Source organism: Falco naumanni, chromosome 9, assembly GCF_017639655.2.
Source record: "Falco naumanni isolate bFalNau1 chromosome 9, bFalNau1.pat, whole genome shotgun sequence".
Classification (NCBI taxonomy): Eukaryota; Metazoa; Chordata; class Aves; order Falconiformes; family Falconidae; genus Falco; species Falco naumanni.
In genome coordinates, this window is record NC_054062.1 from 31787519 (window position 1) to 31807328 (window position 19810).

Sequence of the window (19810 nt, forward strand, 5' to 3'; positions counted from 1 at the left end):
TAGCTGTGACTGCAGAACAATGAAATAAACTTACATTCAATGTGAAATGAAAGGAGGTCATATTTCATAGCCTTTAAACAAATATTCAGTTTCTTGCTTCCTTTTCTTAGTGCAACAGTCCACTGCCCTGGGCTTCTTTTCATTGTATCTATGATGCTCCTTAGCTAGAGCAGGGAAAAACTGACACTCACAGAGACCAAAAATACAGAAGGAAAAAATTGATACAACAAGCACAGTCTGTGTAAAACATATACTGAAATGCTTTTTGGTACAAGGTTTGGGTTTTTTTAAGTAGGGCCCAACTGTGGCTTAAATAGGAAGTTGTACAGGAAGTGACAGGTCACTAAGTGAGCCAGATGTTTGAAAGCCAGATTTCCCAGACTTTTCTTTACAGGGAGGATGATAAAAATAATCAAAAGACCCTTCAAATTATTTTTATTAAAAAAAGAAAACTGTCTAAGGAAAAAGAAAACCCTCATTATGAGAGAGAGCTAAAGCAAACCACTTCGTAAATAAACTCCTTCCTGCCTAGAGATGCTGCAAAAGAACCTTCTTGTCTTTGTCACAGCAGGTCCTTGCCTTCAGTTTGTTCTCAGTCAGGGCTGCAATAAACTCCACACAGATCCTCAGGCATGCCGAAGGAGTCTTTTTCTTCCTGTCACCCGTGCTGTGTATCTGTTTCCCATTCCTCTTGGTAGTGTCCCAGCATTTGCTGCAATGTTACCAGCCCAGCAGGGAGGAAGTCTGTATTTGGGCTAATGTTTATGAAAAAGTAACTGTGACATTCCATCACAAAAAGCCCTAATTACGCTGAAAACATTCAATTTGTGCCATCCGCTCTGTTTATATATAAACATGACTGTATCTGTGAGACCTACAACTGTGTAACATTGACGCGATTTGTGAGTGCTTAGCTCATGACTGATCAGCTTCGTGTATAGAAGGCAAGCATAGAGATCCAGAAATGCACTCTCTGCTGCTCACATCCATTATCACTGTTGTATTTTTTATAACAAAACAAGGTCACTAGCTAGAGTGCAGTTATCAAAATCCTCCAAAAAATAAAATTCATATGTATATTAAAAAAAAAAATGAAACCAAAGGATTTTTAAACTTACTTTTGGAAGGGACGCGCAGATTCGATCGTACCACTTGTAAGGAGTCTGCTTGAACTCGAAGCTCGTAACTTGTCACACTTTCATAATCCAGAGACTTTTTAAGTGAGATCACGCCTGTTCTGTTATTAATAGCAAACACATCTGAAATCCACCAAAAACAGAAGTAACTTTCTAAGATGCATAAACAATTTTTTAATGCCTAAGTGGTGCTGGTTTGGTGGTGACACTGGTCTCCTACATGGTTGAAAGTCATTCCCACCCCTCCCTCAGGCCTCTAAAAGCCCACAAAACTCCTCTTTGAGGCTACCTTCAGAGAAGCACAGCAACTGAATCTGGCCTGGTGCTGGAATAACCAACCTGAGGACACGCTGGGAAAAGCACACAAGATAAACAGCCCACTCTCACAAAAAGGAGGATGGGAGGAGGAATTCTTCCACACATCTCCAAATAATTTAGTGTAATTTTGTAGAGATTTCAAGGATCACAGAGAGTACTCCAGAAGGATGCAAATGCAGGAATGATGTTTTGTTAAAACATCAGGCTCTAATCAAATACTTGTGGCTACAGCATGGCAAAATCTATAATGCCTTAAAACAGATTTCTAAGCCAGAAGTACAAATACATCAAAGCGATTCATATTCCTGTTTCAGTATGTCATGAATTCACACCATGTGGCACCGATGTGAATTTTCACGTCAGTGAGAATGTCACTTATTTTAATTTTTATTGTAATTCTGCTAACTAATCTGATCTTTAGCTGATCTCTAAAGGCTTGATAATGGAAGTCCCTCCTGTTTGTACAGATGCAGTGGGATTTCACCTTAGCAGTGTTATTTCTAATCACTGCTTCCTGAAGACTTCTGATGCACGCACTAGGCTCAGCATAACCACTAAGACCAAAATATTACTACTTACTCTCTTCATTTCCTGAAACAATTGAATATACAATTGTCTGGTTCAAGGCAGCTGCTGTAACAACTGTGACCACAGTTCCTTTTGGTGCACTTTCACTCACTGGTGGGGGTCTGCAGAATTGAACAAAAGTATTTGTTATGTTCCAGTTGCCTGAACAGCAGTTTACTGAAACTTATTCCTAAAGTTAGCAGTTTAATCCATCTATTAGGCTGCCAAAACGACAGGATCGGTTATTACAGAAAGATGTATTAAAAAGGCAAATGTTTAAGCTTCACCTCTGCAAATGCAAAAAACAGGTAGAAGTCCAACTGTCAAGATTTGACAATATAAGGATATAATAGTTCTTTGATATGAGAAATGGAAAATCATGGAATAATGAGTAGAAAATAAGAGAAACACAAGAACAACCACAGACTGATAAATTGCAAGTAAAATTTAGAACATAACAGTTCTTTTATAACACCTCTACTAAGAAAATTCAGTAATCTATCAGAAACGCATGCATGTCATTCATGGTAAAAATAATTTAAATAACAAGCACTTTAAAGCCACCTCCACAGGAATTTCTGCCCTTCAGAAAGATCAAAAAATTTTCCTGCCAACCCATTTCAGTACTAAAAGCTTTTCAGGAAATCAACTGCAACCCAGATATACATACATATCTTTTAAGCATTCAGTAAATAGTTTCTGATTCACTGAGCACTGATTTGTGTAGAGAAAGAGAAAGAAAAAAGATTACACTACTAATACATCGGTATCTCACGTTCTGCATACCCTACTAAAACTGAAAACTGAGCATTTCATATTCAGCATAGTTTCATCATGTATAAATACTGAGTTTCCTCCTGAAACGCAGAAAATAATTACTTCAGTCTTTCTCTTCTGTTGTTCAAATGCTATCTCCTCAGACAATGTGATGAGTAACATTTTGAGATGCTGTTTCCTCAAGGAAACTGTAACTACTTCAAAATGAACAGTCTGTGCTAATGTCTTTAAAACAGCAATATAAACAATTTCAACATGAAGAAGTGAGACACTTGAGGTCATCTCAAATCAAACGGTTCCAGTTTTCATCACAACACGTAAAGGCTGAATTAATGATTAAAACTATTCATGCCCCTGAACAAATAAATTTGAAAGGCAGTTTTTCCACTCATCCATAAATGCAGATGCATCTTTATTAAAACTAGCATTATCCAGATATTTTTAATTTTTAAAAAATTACACTCAAAAATACACAATAACAGACAGATGAGGTTATACTGAGATAGGCTCCTAAATAGGAGTAGACTTTAAGGAGTATTTCAGTTGTGCACTGACCTTTAACATTCTGGATATAACCTATACCTGCTTTTGTTTCAGAGAATATTTTATGAATTCCCTCTTCCATCGTCCAGCTATTCTTCAAATACTCTACCCCATACCACATTTTCCCATTGTAAGGGCAGGAAGCTGGAATCCCAGGTTGCAGTCCTAACTATTGAACCCCAAACTTTGCCATTACACACCAAAAGACCAACAATCTGCCCTCAGTCTCTGTCTTACAAACATTTTCTTTGGGATGAATGTTGGTGGTTCAAACATCCTAGAAAAAGTTCTAGATAATTACACTGAATATACATAATTAAGTTAAAAAACTTCAGCAGGTGAATTATTCATTATTGCTTTAAAAAAAAAAAAAGAGAGAGAGAAAGAAAAAAGGAGAAAAGAAAAAAAAGAGAGACCTGGGTAACTTGGGTCATGATGCCTGTTACACAACCTCTTGCCCTGGAGATGATGGACTTGCCTTCGTGCTTTGTGGCTTTCTGCAGCAACTGCCTTCTGCCTACATGAACACTGGTAGAAGTTTACCTATACTTCTAACTCTTCCCTTGAGTTGCTATTCAGACTGCCTTCACCATGACCCTTGATCCTCAGACTGCTCCCTTACTTTGCTTTAAGGGTTATATTTCTCTTGCTCTTCCCTTAATCCTTAAAGAGTTCTTGCTCTCAGCTTAATCCAATTAGGGCACTGGATTGCTGCTTGACTGCTGATGCTCCTGATTACACTACCTGTAATAAAGATGCCAAAGGCAAACCGTATCTGTGGCTCATAGGGCTAAGGTACATCCATTCTTCCTTCCCTCCTTGTAACATCTTCCATTGTTTTATTTACTTGTTTTGTTTTGCTTTCTGTGGAGGGCCCAGTTTGTCAAATTAAAACCCTGTATCTCACTTAACATGGTGAGGTATAGCAATTCATCTGAGCATCCCTAGTTCTGCCACTGTACAAATAACAGGGAGAAAATCCTGTTCCAAGCTGAGCCACACTGGGTCATGTAATAGTGACTGTACTGAAACACTGACCTGACTTTTCTGCAGAAAGAGATGATAAATTCACTTTTACTCACACACACATGCACAAAGCAGATCACTCTGGCTCCCATTCTTCTCCCTCAAGTGTGCTATCAGCAGTAGAAATTATATTCATTATTGCTACCTGATTTATTAAGCTGCAAAACTAGTGCTATAAAAGCTTATTAATGTGCATTTTACAAATGCAAAGGTTAATCTTAGAGACAGGAAAAAAAGGCTGTAACATCTGAGAGCATTTCAAGCTGTAGCTATTTTGATGAGGTCAGAGATGCAGGCCACTGAGGAAAATAAAGAACCTTTTTATGATGCGTTATATATTATGTTGTTTTCTTTTTCTTCTGAAGGCATATAATTTGAACAAAAAAACCTCATGACTGTGTATACACAAACCCCACATTGCATCTGAAGCACACTTTCAGTATGTTATTTTAATGGAAATGGCCTTGTAACTTCCCCTCTGACATAGCTGAATTCAATGAGTTGACAAATCAATATCAATTAGCAAGTGCTATTGTGTTTGCTGTGAGAGCCTATAGAGGGAGCGGACAGAAAACCACCACAGTAATTGCATTGATTTCATTTCCGTGATTTAAGTAAGGTGATCAGGTTCAACAGAGGTAATGCTTCAGCTGAATTAAAACATACAGTTGGTCTCTTAAGAACATTTGCTGAACCGTAGAGAAGTGAAGCGGCAAAAGACAATGGTATGCAGCTGACAATATACTCTTCTTTATCCTCTACTACAAGGTCTATCAAGCTTTCTTTGGGGAAAAGTTCATTATTTTCCAATTTTTGAATGAGTAAGATGTACAACAGTGCCTTTTTTCTCCCTTTTTTTTTTTTTTTAAGTGGTAGACATATAATTTGAAGCCATTTTAGGGGACAGATGAGGGCATTTTTTATGCAATAATTTTGCATTACTGGGTAATAAAGGCCAGTTATTTTTGTGAGAAAACACGACACTAGCAAAGAAGTGCAATCCAGTCCAAGCCACTCAACAAAGGCTTAGAAAACCGACAGCACAGTGAAAAGGAAGGGTACTGCTGTGGCTTCAACACACAATCAGGGTTCAGAGCATCTGAAGGTGTTTGCAATACCTTATTGATACACTCATTACCCTGCCAGCCACAGGCTCTGACTGTACCTGACAGTACGTTTCTATCACTCTCACCTGCATGGGACTAGCACAGCATTGCCCTACAGTCCAGTGCTGACTTATCTGAAATATTTTAAATGAAATGTTTACTTCCAGAGCTTTTGAACAAAACACCTTCTCAAATATGTGATTTCAAATGTATGTCTCCAATACTTACATGCATGGGTATCCACATACATACAGTCACTGAATGTAAGAAGGGCCCGTGCATTAACATGATGATCCACTTGCACCTCATAAATCTTGGGGTGAAATGGGATTAACAGCAATTAACACACACTTAAGCCACCTCAGCTGCAACTCAGTCTTATCCATAAACTTAATCTTTCCTCCTGAACACTTTCCTTTGCACAAACATCTTTTGACCATGAAAAAATAAATGTATTTCTATACCAATATTTCGTTCATTCACAAGGTATTTTTTTGTAACGGTCACAGCCATGTGCAATTTAGGTCAGTTGATCTTCACTTTAATGTTTTCACAGAAATAGTAAATGGTATCTTGTCAGCATCCAGGATGGGATGATACCAGGAGGGGCCCCCACTCCTGCAGTGCAACAAAGACACTGTAGGATGCCTGGACTCGGCGTGAAGCCTCCCAACCTGCCCAAACCCTTTCTGACAAGCTGTGATGGTAAAAGAGGGCATGAAGGCAGCAAAGTGTAAAAAAGGAGCAGCCTCAATCACTTTGTGCCATGCTGAGATGAGATTGCTATCCAATGGCCTCGGATTTGGGAAGGACAAAGTAATTTAAAATTGACAAAATAGATGTTCAATAATAAGTCTTCTGTCCCATTCTTCTGATTTAGTTACCCTGAACAAGTTTTAGATTTGCCTGTATTTCTTTGTGGCCTCTATTGCATTGCTTACTGCTTCAGAATGAAACCATACCACAAAATGTGTTTGCTTCTCAAAAAACCCAGAAATCAACCCCAAACTAAAAGAATAACAGGACTGAAATAAAGTCATTATTTATACACAACAACACTGAAAAAGGGTACAAATTGTAAAAGGATATCTTTTAATTTGCTGTATCTCAATCAGTGGGGGAAATGGAGGCTTAACTCATACCACATACATTGCAGAGCATAACTATTTTTAACATCCAAAGTAAAATTTTAACTTTTCCTCTCTTCTTTTTTCCCCTCTGCTAAACATGTCAGACTCTCACCTATTTTTCAACTTGCCTGATATCAAATATGCTTGAAATTCACTGTGAAGCTTTTATATCTTCAAAAACATGATTTTTTTTTAATTTTAAACCAGCAAACCAAATAATAAATTGAAAAACTAGTTTAGTACTGAAGTTTGATAGTGTGATGTATATTTACTCTGTATTAGACACTTCAGTCTACTCTGTTTTGTGGATTATTTAGTTCATGGAGGTCCAAAAATATACCTCAGAATTTAAATAGGGTTTTTTTGTTGCTCAATTACACTAGGATTCTTAGCTCAACTTGATTACAATGTCATTTGGACCTCTCCTGGTAAAATTGTCTGCCTACCTTCTCTCACATTACAGCTTCTGGAAGTGTTTTTGCCTTGGCTACTTTTAACTTTCTAGGGCATTTTACCTCAACTCATTCAATCTTCTATCTAAAACATATTTGTGAGCAGCAAACACATTCCTGCACAGACTCTTTTCATCTGACTCCTCACGGGAAGCGTTTCGTTTGGTTTTTTGTCTGTCTGATGCTTTGCATTACATAGAAGCTACGTAAGCCATTAAAAAACCCTGAGCTTACGTATTTTTCTGGAGAAAAGTCACGTGTAGACAGAGCACTAGAGAGTCTAAAATCATGTGAGCTAACAGTGAAGTTATATGGAAACTAAACTAGCTAATAAAAGCTCTATGAACAGACACACGTAAATATTGGTCTGGCTATGCAGCTCAAATTTTTAGAATTGTGAAAAAAATGTACAAGTTTCTAACTTGTGTGCAGCAAACTAAGTTCTAACTTTGGTGCAGCAAAACAAAAGAAGAAACAAGAAAGCAAGAAGTAAACATCATGATGGTAGCTCTTTTAATCCTTTCAACAACACATTTAGACTATCTCAGCTTCCTGTATTTGCTCAAAAGAAGAAGGACCGAGCCATATTTTAGAGCAATAATGGATCAATTTCTTGAATTTTCAGTTTCCAGTAAGTGCAACTGTAACAATCTGAACAGTTTGTCAGAGGCAGTGCTTTTTTTTTTTTTTTTTTTTTTCTTTTCTGGAAAATATTCTTAATTAGATGTATTTTCCAAGCAGTTTACCTTCAAAGTGTCCTGAAAAGGATCATGTATTCCTTACCGTACTTAATATCTTCACCTGTCTCAATTCTCAAATTGATTCAAGGCATTCTGACCTTTTCATGGTATTTATCTCTGAAACAGATGACAGGGGAGTCTGGACATTGTTACACTACACCCCTGTCACTACCCATTAGCTTTTAAACCAAATGTCAGATTTTGTTTCCATGCACTCTCTGTCATCAGGCGTAATGTGTTTGTGTTATCCTACCAATCTTCCTAAATTCCTAAGGACATGAAGACATGAAAATTTCTGTCAGGATTACTATAGAAGCAAAAAAGGAAAAGAAAAAATTCCCATTAAGTACAATGTAGGGCACACTCACATGCCGGAACTGGTCAGACAGTCACTGATAGGATCAGTTCTAAGACCACAGATAATGCTGTGGCTTTACGCTCTCATAACACACTGCCAAAAGCCAATAGGGTTTAATACTACAGTTGTATTATTTCTATCCCATATTCACATTCCCAGAATGACTTGGTTCTACATTTCATTAAACTGCAACATGGCGTTGAAAGCTCTGACCCTCGTCCTCACCAAGCACAGCAAGGCAGAATACCTGCACATACCTGGACCCTGTGCTTACCTCTTTTGGTACAACCAGGTAATATGCAACTAGATTAATTTCACCACAGTATTTCATTGAAAAAAACAAATACATCAAATTAGAATTTCTTTCTCATTTGATAAAAAGAAGTAAATGTTCTTAACAAATTTAACAAAAGCGCAAGGTAGCACTACTAAAACAAGGAAAACTGGGAAAAAACGGTGATCCTTCTACTACACTGTAATCGTCTGTTAACTCATTCACAATTTTTTCAGTGGCAAACCACACTTCAGTATCTAGTGTATAAGTAAGTTAATTTCCTAACTTCTATAACTACATGCTGAAGTACGCTTTCTTATTTGCTTTACTACAAACCAAGTAAGTACCAGAAGAATACCACCATAAAACATCAATTCCAAAGGCAAAATCACAGGTATCTGTGTGAACCTCCACATCTGGCATTGTTTAGTCTGGAGAGGAGACTCAGGAGACTCTACAGCTGCCTGACAGAGGCTGTAGGCAGGTGGGGGCCGGTCTCTTCTCCCAGATAACAAGAGACAGGAGGAAAGGAAATGGCCTCAAGTTACACCAGGGCAGGTTTACATTGAATATTAGGAAAAAATGTCTCCACTGGAAGGGTGGTGAAGCATTGGACCAGGCTGCTCAGGGAGCTGGTGGAATGACCATCCCTTGAAGTATTTCAAAAACACACAGATGTGGTGCTTAGTGACATTGTTTAGCGATGGCCTTGGCAGTCCTGGATTAACAGTTGGACTTGATGATCTCAATGCTCTTTTCCAACCTGAACGATTCTATGATTCTGAATCTTCCCGAAGCCAAGCTGCCACTGACATGTGAGGCAAATTAAAAATGCATGATGGAATCTATGCATCATTGCTTTAGCTTCAGTTTGAGGAAAACATTGGTTATTCCCCCCCCACTTCAGAAATGCCGCTTCAAAAAATGCTGCCAGTAGTATTTCACTCTTTTTCACATCTTTCATTCATGATATGTAACTGTAAATTCCATTATGGATAATGTGAGAGCAGTAGTGGTAACACTGGGATATCCTGGGAAAAGGGTTACTCAAATGAATGCTCTAAATCTACCATCACTAAAGAAAACACTTTTGAGGGACAAAACTAACCCCCTGTGCACTCCTGTTAGGGGGAATGACCTCCTAACTGAGCACTGCTTAAAACAGCAGTGAGCTCTAATAGGAAGGAAAAAAAGAAAACTTAAGTAAACAGAGGCTTAAAGAAAACAGCTCACAAGCAGCCTGATGAAAAACCAACTGCATCTAAGGCAGAAGTTTATATCCTGGCACTTAGCACATTGTTTCATTTACAAAGAATCTTGATGCCCTGAATAATGCCATTTTACTTACAGGAAACAAGTTATGAATTCTCAAATTACTTCTCAAAGCAACATGTCAGAGACAAGTAAGTAAAACAGTAAGAAAATAGCTTTTGAAATCGCAGCTGCCTACAACCCAAAACTGTTCCTCTCCCCTCTAAATCCCTGGTGTATCTGGTTTGGGTTTTTTGCCCCGTTCTACCCTTGGTTTGAACAAAGGGCGTTCTCAGCTGTTGTCCTCATTGCTTTACAGAAATTTAACACTCCTGATTTTCTAAGACATGTATAGGTTAACCAGTTCCTCTCCCTGAAAGAACTCATTTCTCTTAATACTTTTATTTTTCTTTCACGCATCATAAAGATCAATGACTGAATTAGAAGGATACTCATGATAAAAAAAGCACAATTGCTCCAACGAGGTCTCAAGACTTTCACAACACAGTGGATGCTGTTCTGTGCCAAACAGCACCTTGTTGAAGTAGGCACCAAATTACAGAGATTTCAGACATGAAATGATACTCCTACCCTCAATGCCGCTGTACAGGATTCCCCATTTCCTATTTCACAATGAGAATAACTTTGACTGAACAGCAGCAAACCAAAGAACTGGGAAAAGCCTCTTTTAAATAATACTTCCAATTGACTGCTGATATGCCTCCATAATTTTGTTTCATAAAATCATTTATTTATCCGTAGCTATTTGCTTGGATGGTATCTGCCTCCAGCATTGGTGGATTTAATTAAGTGGAAAAGATTACATCATATATTCTACTGAGTGAGCAAGAGGTCCACATGTCAGAAAATCTCACTTTCTAACCAGAACACATTTCAATGTTGTTGCTGCTAGAGAAATAAATGTCACACCACATTCACACCAAGTAATAGCCTCAAATTCACAGCTTCACATATTTCCTCATAAGTTGGAACCAAACTTCAGATTACCATACAAGTGGACACACCTTTCCAAACAGGTTTGGGACCTATAATGCAATACTAACAGAAGCTAGAAGTTTCCAGTATTTTCCTTTTCCTGCTGTGAAATGGCTGAACACCTGCTTAATGTGCCCACAGGCAATAATCTGGAACCAATGATGCTGCTTTCAGTTAACATTTCATTTCCTGCTACAGAAGCACATTGCTGTTAGGAATGACCTTCTAGTTGCAGGGATGTGATATTTATTAATTAACAAAACAAGAAAAAGATCCCAAGTCCCTTTGAACTTTTACTTTTTTAAAATGAGAATGTCCTCATAAAGAAGACAGGCTTGCTAAAAAAACCAACCTAATTCATCTGAGGTTCACTTCACATCTGGTCTTATAGCGCTACTAATTATGATCTGTTAACTAAGAAGTGAAAGTGCTGCCATTACTTGTTTGGAAGAAATGGAAACTTCTGGATCAATTACTTGCTCTGGGGTTCAATCAAGAGGTGATCTGGGTGGAGCTGCCAAAGCAAGAGAAATAACAGATTGGGAAAGAAGCACCCAAAATAGCTGATTTCATTCTCTCAAGCATGTGATTTATTGTCAGAGACATGGCTGTTTTGGCTGTTTCACCAGCACTAAGCAGAATGAGATCAAAGTCAGCATTAAACACCTTAATAAACTGTGGAAACGGCCACAGCCTGTTTTGGGTTGTGATGCAAAGTCTCACGCTGTGTGCTGGCACCCCTTTCTTCATCACCTTGCTGTGCACAGCCCCCCCAGGCCCTTGCTCTCCAGGCTGACACTTCAGCTGGAGAGAGGCAGTGGAAGAAGCAGCTCAGGCCTTGTCTGTACACCGCTGACAACCGCACCACATGCCAGGCTTGGTGCTTGTGCCTCCCCCTCTGCCGTCAGTGTTTTGGAGAACCAGGAACATCTGACTGACTGCCAACCGCCCCAGACAGATGCAGCAAGAAGAGCATCAGCAGCAGTGTCCTTCCCTGGCAGCAAAAGGTCAAGTTGGCTCAGAGTTGGACTAGCCATCTAGAAATAAATGTCTGTATGTTATAGGCCTTTGATTCTTTTTGACTTTTTCCTCTTCACACTTCGCATCTTTTATAGAACAAGCAAACAATGCTTGGTTTGGATAACACTTTATTTAGCAGGCATTGCTACTTTCAGCTCTCTCAAAGTTGTATTTAATATCCATGACAAGGACAGACAAAGATCCAAGTACAGAAGTATCCACATCGCTAACGCAGTTAAACTCTTTGGCATCAGAACAAAGATCCAGTCTAGGAGCACCGCGATAGCCTCCAGTACCAGCTGAAATGCATTCAAGCGAGTTAGGCTTACATCTAAGGATGCACTAGAGAGACGTGTGGGAGCTGCAGTGTATTGGTGTCCCTGGAAGACGGTGACATGCAGGGAGCAGTAGGCACGGATCATCTGGCCCTTATTAACTACATTAATGGCCTGAAAGCCCCTGGGGTGGCATCTTCACAACCTGCTGGACCAGATCATGCAGACCTGCTGGCTGATGCTGCTTTGCTTCTAACAGAGTGTGAGCGTGTGGAGGAAGAATGTCCTAAAGTATGCTGCACCCAGGCTACTGGGACGCTTGACCGTGACTTGCTAGCTTCCACCAGAAGAGCTGACTGGTTGCAGCAGATATCTTTCTGATGTTCTTTAGTGGTCATCTATATCAGTCTTTAGGAAGGAACTATATTCTATCACTCATCTGTCATAAAGCAACTGCTCCATGTTGTATTTTACAGTTCTCAGAGCTCTTAGCTGAAGGGTGGGCGCAGGAGAGGCTAATTAATTTGCCCCCGGTTATGTAATAATGTAGAGGGACAGCCAGTGAGTAAAATGCAAATCTCTGGCTGCCTCCTGTGGAAGTCACTTTAAGACATGGATAATAATCAATCAAAGCCTCCCTTATTATGGACAGGACTCCAAGCAGAGACCCTAATGCACTGATGTACTTCTGACAGAGCAGAGAGCTGCCAGACCAAAAGCTCAAGGCAAAGTTGCACTTTTATCTCCTTGTCTGCCTAATGCAGCTATGCCTTTTTGATCATGCCATCTGGTCCCCCTCTCCTATTTTTTTTCTTTTTATTTATTTATTTCTGATTTGTAATACATATTGCAACTGTGCAGGCAGTTTTATTCTGTAAAACTTTTCAACTGTAACCTTTTTCTAAGCACACAGAAATGAAGTTTGTAAACCAGCTAGAAAATGCTGGAATGATCCCAATTATGATAATTATGCAAGGAAAGATCAATACTAATCCACTCAAAAGCCACTAATTCTCAAACCTTCAGAAATTCTAGTAGCTACATCCAACAGTTTATCATTTTGCAAGCAGCACCATTACTCTGTGCTGACATTTACCCTGAAGAGATACTATGTCAACTGAAAAATAAGGTTATATGAAACCTGCCAGTTTCAGCTTGCATTACTGTCAAGAAACCAAATACAAAGTGTGTTTGCACAGTGTGACAATCTCTCAGAATCTTAGGAATTAAAACTAGTCCTGCCTCAAAATGTTTGAGAGAGTTTCAGAGCTGAATCAGAAAGTTATGGGGTTGTTTTCATTTAATTTCTGATGTTGAAGAAAATGACTAACTGCCTTTGCTGCCCTCAAAAGATTTAAAGAGTTTTTTTATGACTGTGTGCATCAGAGAATTTATGAAGAATGGCGCATCGTTATTTCTTTGGAAAGTAGCCTCTTCAGCTAACCCTGATGAGTTTGCAAGGAGGAGAAGACAATGTGGGTTATTCAGTTGTCACCTAGGGTATTGCAGGATATGAACCACTTTTTACTGTAAGCTTTCTTCATTGTAGTGAAATAAAGTTCCCGTTTCCTGGAATAAAACTGGAGCTCAAGGTGGCCTCAGGAAGTCTGAGGTCAGTTCACTTTTCAGAAGGCAACACAAACTCTGCCTGTGCTCCTGAACCTGAGAGTCTCTTCTCACAGTCCTGCCAAGGCACTGTGTTGGGTGATGTAAGAACTGGAAGACACCTCTTCTACAATGCAGGGGTGGGACCACACTGTGCTTACAGTACTGCTGCGGCCGGACTCTGCTGGGTTTGACCTGAAGTGGTCTAGCACTGTGGCTACATTGTACCCTCTTCCAAAACACTGCTTGGGATTACATACTTGTCACCAGATGAGAGTCAAGGGCAAGCTCCTTAAAGGTGAAGGTCATTCAGAATAAAGTTATAAAAGAAAAAGGAAACAAAGTGCGTTACTACCTACGCACCTAGCGGTGAAGAGCCTCTTTAGCAGCTCCAGCTCCCTGACTGGCTCCTGAGGCTAGGTACATCAGCTTTTGTAATCTACCCAAAATGTGGACTATCTTGGAGAGTATCATATTTTCATGTCCTTCTGTTAAAACATAGCTACACATTTTTCTTTTCCTCACAGCTAAGCATATAGGACCTGTTCACATTTTTCTTGAAAATAGTAACACAGAAGGTTAAACGTACTACAGAATGGCTTTAAATATTATACAGAAATTGCATGCGCTCACATGACATCTGAAATTACAGTAACAAATGGAAACATTTTTATTTAAAGGACTACATTTTGCTACATTAACCAAACTGTAGTTCATACATTTGAAGACAGCTAATAAAATACAGTGAGCTGCAGGGATAATTTCTCTCAAGAAAAATCCTTCAGCAAAGGATTATAATTTGCACTATCATTAAAAGTTTACAATTTTGCACTATTGCTTCAGATTTCATACTTGTTTTAAGATTAAATACAAAATTAGTAGAAGACTGGCAGTATATTGCTATTTTTCATTTCTTTAACGTATTGCCTCAAAATGCTGATACTCTAATCATGAGGAAAACCAGAATGCACATAATGAATTTTTGTCTAAACTCAAAACATCTGAGCAAGTCCATTCGTTATGGTCTACTGAAACCAATAATATTTCATTCAGTTTCTGGTTTTGGATTTTTTACAGTACTTTGTTTTGCAAATATATCTACAAACCCCATTATATTTTGATACTTATCATGTTTCTACATTGGAAACAAGAGCACATATTGCAGCAAGGCTGTAACTTCTTGATACCGTGAGGCAGGCTGCATTGATCCTATCACTTCCTATTTTTGTATGGTTGTCAAACTTCTTTTATGTTTACGAACACATTCTCTGTAACAAAATTTAACAAGCTAATCAGCCTGTGAACCACTTTTTTTTTTTTTTTAACTTAATTTTAAGAAAATGGTGTTGATTTTATTAAATTGTCAGAGGGTAAACTTTATCAAATTGTGACTCTGTAGTAATAACAACTATCAGCTGCACTTCTCATGTCAAAGAGGTTAAGTTTGAATTCTCTTGTGCTCCACATGAATGGTGTACAGGATCAAAACAGACTGTAGGAAACTTAACCTAGAGTCCTGGTGATCCCAGCTACAATTTCAATGCATGCAATTTTTTGTTTATCCACATGACTGACATTTTCAACAGCTTCCAAGAGGATAATTTCAAACAAAACTCTCCTCACTGTCATTCTCAACTACAGCCCAGATCTTTTCAGTTGGAGACAACCTGTTAAGACAGTAATATTGCACCACTATCTGATACAATTAGGGAATGGCTGGATGCCAAATACCTTGTGGCTAGGAGAAACAAGCAACTCAAGTATTTTGCCACCCTCACTTTGTCACAGAAGTGCTGCAAAGATGTTCTGTATGTTATTTCACACAGTCGTGCTTCTGGTGGACTTGAGTGCTGACTACTCACTCCTCAGAGTGGCATCCAATTAATTTACTAAAGAAGAGTTAACATCAGTATATATGCTATCAGCACTTAAGTATGCAAGGTTTTTGGTGCTTTGGTTCGAATCTTATTTTTGTGTCGTTTCCTTCCGTGAGCCAAGGTGAATAGCAGAAGGTACAAAAGTTGCAGTATGTGCAGGGGAAGCAGTTTCATACCGACCATAGAGTGTTTTTGTAGCCCATGTATCTCAGGCTAGCATTCAAACAGGAACTTATTTCAACTTTAAAAATGACAGTTGTAATGTGAATAAATAAATGTTTTACCTGTATTCATCCTGCGTAAACCGTGGAATTACTGAAGGCTGAAGTACAGCAATTTCTACAGTAGTGGTGTTAAACTTCACAGGATCCCCATCATCATATGCAATGACCACTAGCTATAAACAATATAGAAAATTACACTCTCAGTATAGGCAAGAACATTTTTTATGTTGGCTTGCAACAATTCTTGCATTTTCAGGGTCTAACAAGTCAGATGAGATTTTCTTTCACTGCAGATCATACCTTGTGTAAGAACAAAACATAGTGAAAAAGGTGACAGCCATCCACAAGTTGAACAATCTGCTAGAAAATTCACAGAAACACAGCAAACTGGAATTCAAATACAACAGTCTGCTGCAAACAACCCCTCCAAAACACACTGCTAGCTTCAAGTACATTTTCCAGGGGATCGGCTTCACATTTAACCACAGACTGTCCTGACTCAGAACTCCAGGATCAATTTCAATTTCTTTAACGGTATGTAGGTCAGTTCTACATTTACACATTTTTTTTTTATTTAAATGACACCTATAACTGTCAATAAAAAAAAACAACAGAAAAAGCACTAGGTAAGAATTCAGTGTTGCTGACATTAGTATCTAAAACCAATGTCTGATATCAAACCAAAAAAAAAATCAACATTACCTCGCCTCCCAAAAAAATTCTCTTAAGAAAAGAGATCTTCTGTACACTAAAACATGAACAAGGATCAAAGGTGGCCTATTATAAAAGTTTTGCTTATCTGATCTATTCTCATTTCTATTTGTTTAATCTGTGCTTGTCTGCTAGGAAAAATAAGTTCAACTGTTTGCAGCTTTTATGTAAAGGTAAGCTATCTGCTAGCAAAAGGATGAGAGACCAGCCCACTGAAAATGGGGTGGACAGTTTTCCAGAGTTTCCCCTGTCTCTAGATTGGTCCTTAGTTCAGGAGGTCACTAGATGAAGCAGGTCAGCACCTCATTCTAGATAAGAGTTTCGAACTCATTTCTCTGAGTCCAAGCTATTCTCAAAATAAGTTGGTGAAGAGACAAAAAAAAAAAAGGCATTTTTCAGCCAATATATTAGGGAGCACACCAGTGGAAGATATCATAATTGCAGAAAGTATGAGTATGTTAAAAATTGACTGGAAAAATTCTCAGAAGATTCAGTGGCAGATACACCCCAATGGTCTACTCAGAATACCAACTCAGAGTCTCCACGTCACTGATTTCTAGAGTATTTTCTGTGCTTCTTCCCTTAGTATCCATATTTTCTGAAAATTAACACTCTGCTGATTTTACCATTCGTCTGCCCTAATATAAAGCAGTCTTCATACAGAAACATATGTCTGTGTGTACGTCACCTGCGTGTTATGTATCACAGCTTCAGAAAACAGCCACACCAGATAATTACCAAGAAGTAAAAATAAAAAGTGCAGCAACAGAAAAGATAGACTGGTGATGTTAACCAAGAGATATTTCTCTTCCATTCTGAGTTTTACTATGTTAGTTAAAAACTGAAAAGGACTCAAAATAGCACTGTCCTAAGTTCCTAAAACAGTGACAGCATTACAATGCTACTCAAGCTTGCAGTAGCGCTTGATGATACACTCAGAAGTGGAAAACAGTGGACAGCTTTATTCCTTATAACGGAAAAGTATGCAAATAAACCTCTCTTTAATGCTCATTTCAAAACTAAATAACTGGAAGAAGAAACAAAACATACCTTAATGACCATACACAGAAGCCTGGCAGTTTCCAAGTAGGAAAATTACATATAAACCCCCACATATTACATATACATATATATTTATTACCGATACAGTTTAATTTTCATTTTTAACTACCCCCTCCACTCATTAATTTAAGCAGGGAGATCTGCCCCAACGGTTTTGATTAAAATCATAACTTACTCCACACTAACTACACTTGAGACTCTTCAGGAACAGTAATATCACAACAGTAATTTAAGTCTCCTTAAAGCCAATGTTTTTACATTATAGCACTTGTGAACAGGAAGTCCCAATCTATCCAACTGCACAATAACTTCCTTTACAAGATATCTCACTATTCATACGAACTTTTCACAAAATTGCTATGCTGACAGCCCTGTTGAAAACAAAGAGATGAACAAGGTAACTTTCACAAAACGAGGATTCTTTCAGGTGCCTCCCTGTTTCTTCTGCCCTTATAACCATAGCAATCACATCCATTCAAGATGTTTCTAAAATCAAAATGGCACAGAACATGTGCCAGGAAGAAATTAATGAAGTAAAGAAGCAAACAGAATAAAAATTTCACATCCTTCTATGCAATGTAAAGCAACACAGAGAAGCACGAAGGTAAAAGGAATTTCATCAAATGCAGGCGTTTTCTGACAACATATAGCTAGATGAGTTAATACCTTAAACACTGTACTTGGCTCTTCATTTAGGTTTACTCGAGTTACTACACGTCCTGAGTCTTCATCCACATCAAAAATGCTGGCACTGTAAGGAAACTGGTCAACATCTACTTTGTATCGGACTCGACTTGCTGGTGTTCCCTGTAAGGCAAAACCAAAGCAAATTGCTTATTTTTACACGTCATGTAGCTGGTAAAGGATTAAAATGCAACATTGGTAAACAGACCATCAGAAACAGAACTTTGTGTTTGTCTTCCTTATAACTGGGTTTCTTACTAAGCATCCCTCCTGCCTTCCCCCAAAATACCTTACAGTGACATCTGAGAGGTCCAGCAAGAAAAATGACCAGAGGTTTGGAAAGAAGAGAGCTGAAAAACCTGCCTACCTAAATACAGACAGAAGCAGTGGTCTGTTTTATAACTACTGACATTTTTAAATAACAGAAGATGGGGCACTGCTCAAGGTTCATTAATATACCTTCCAAACATATTTTAACATGTTATAAAAGCTCCTTTGAAGTTCAAGAAATTTCTAAACACTCTAAAAACTGCAACATTTACTCAGCTTGTCCTCAAAGTTACAATGTCTTCTTGCTGAAGATGGGAAGATATTATCTTATTTTCTGAAAAGTCAGACTACAATTCTGCATTACAAGACAGCCAGCCTATGTGACATTCACAATCAAAACAAAATAAAAACAGCACTGGATTGCCTGGGCAATCCCCACCCCCCACCCCCAGTCTAAATGGTTTGTTTTTTTTACATAAAACTTGAACATTAGTATCTGAAGGTTTTACTTTTCAAAGCTGAGTGATGAAGAACTAATTATATTTCAAAGTCCTCACCTCTAAGAAGTAAAGCACAGATCATAGGGCCTGCGGTGCTTCCAAATGTATTCCAACACATGCTCTTTCTGTGGCTGAACTGTACAGGTCTAGCAATTTGGGTGCAACCATCTAAAAGCTCACAACCATGCCCTCACACTGAAGAGGCAAGCCTGCCCCACACTGCATGGCTGAGATGGTCACAAGTGCTTGTGTGAAGGGAGCAACACCTGTGGCCCTCCCTACCTATAACAGAGGGCTTCTGGCTCTCAGTGGAAGGCTAAGCATTACCAGTGCCACTTACTATTTGACATCACAGCTGGCTCTAAGCACATCAGAAAACAAAAAGGAGAATATATTTGTCCTATCAGTGGTAAGAGAAAATGCAGGTTTGCAAATGGATTTTAATTAGCCTCGTAATGAACCCTCCCTACTGTTCAAAGCCTGTTTCAATGACAAGGAACAAGCACAGAACCCGCATGCATGTGTCACAAATTGTCTGCAGGTATATTCATCCCAAAATACAAAATTAAAAGGGGAATCAGCAGAGGGTATAATAGACAAATTTCTCAAATCATTAACAGTATTTTCTAATAGAAATCTACTTACCTGATATAACTGTTTTAACACTAACTGCCTAAATAACTAACATTTATTGGAAGAATAAAGTTTCTTAAAGTATCCATTATATTCCAAAGATGCCATTACAGCAGTCACCATAGAGGAACTTTAGAATCACAGAATCGTTTAGGTTGAAAAAGACCTTTAAGATCATTGAGTTCAACCATTAACATAGCACTGACATGTTACCCTTGGACTTCTTGTTGCATCTTCATCACTGCCTGCCTGAAAAATCAATAACGGATAATAAA

At 38.5% G+C, this 19810-nt stretch overlaps 1 protein-coding gene across 8 annotated transcripts in view; it reads right to left on the reverse strand.

Moving 5' to 3' along the window:
- Positions 1-19810, reverse strand: part of PCDH15 (protocadherin related 15) — a 443015-nt gene that overhangs the window by 78335 nt on the left and 344870 nt on the right. For all 8 annotated transcript variants that reach the window (XM_040607327.1, XM_040607329.1, XM_040607326.1 and 5 more), the window contains 4 exons: positions 18115-18255; positions 15736-15848; positions 2034-2143; positions 1119-1259 (listed from right to left, as the gene is read on the reverse strand). In XM_040607327.1, the coding sequence (XP_040463261.1) occupies positions 1119-1259; positions 2034-2143; positions 15736-15848; positions 18115-18255 (505 nt within the window). The remainder of the gene's footprint in view (positions 1-1118; positions 1260-2033; positions 2144-15735; positions 15849-18114; positions 18256-19810) is intronic.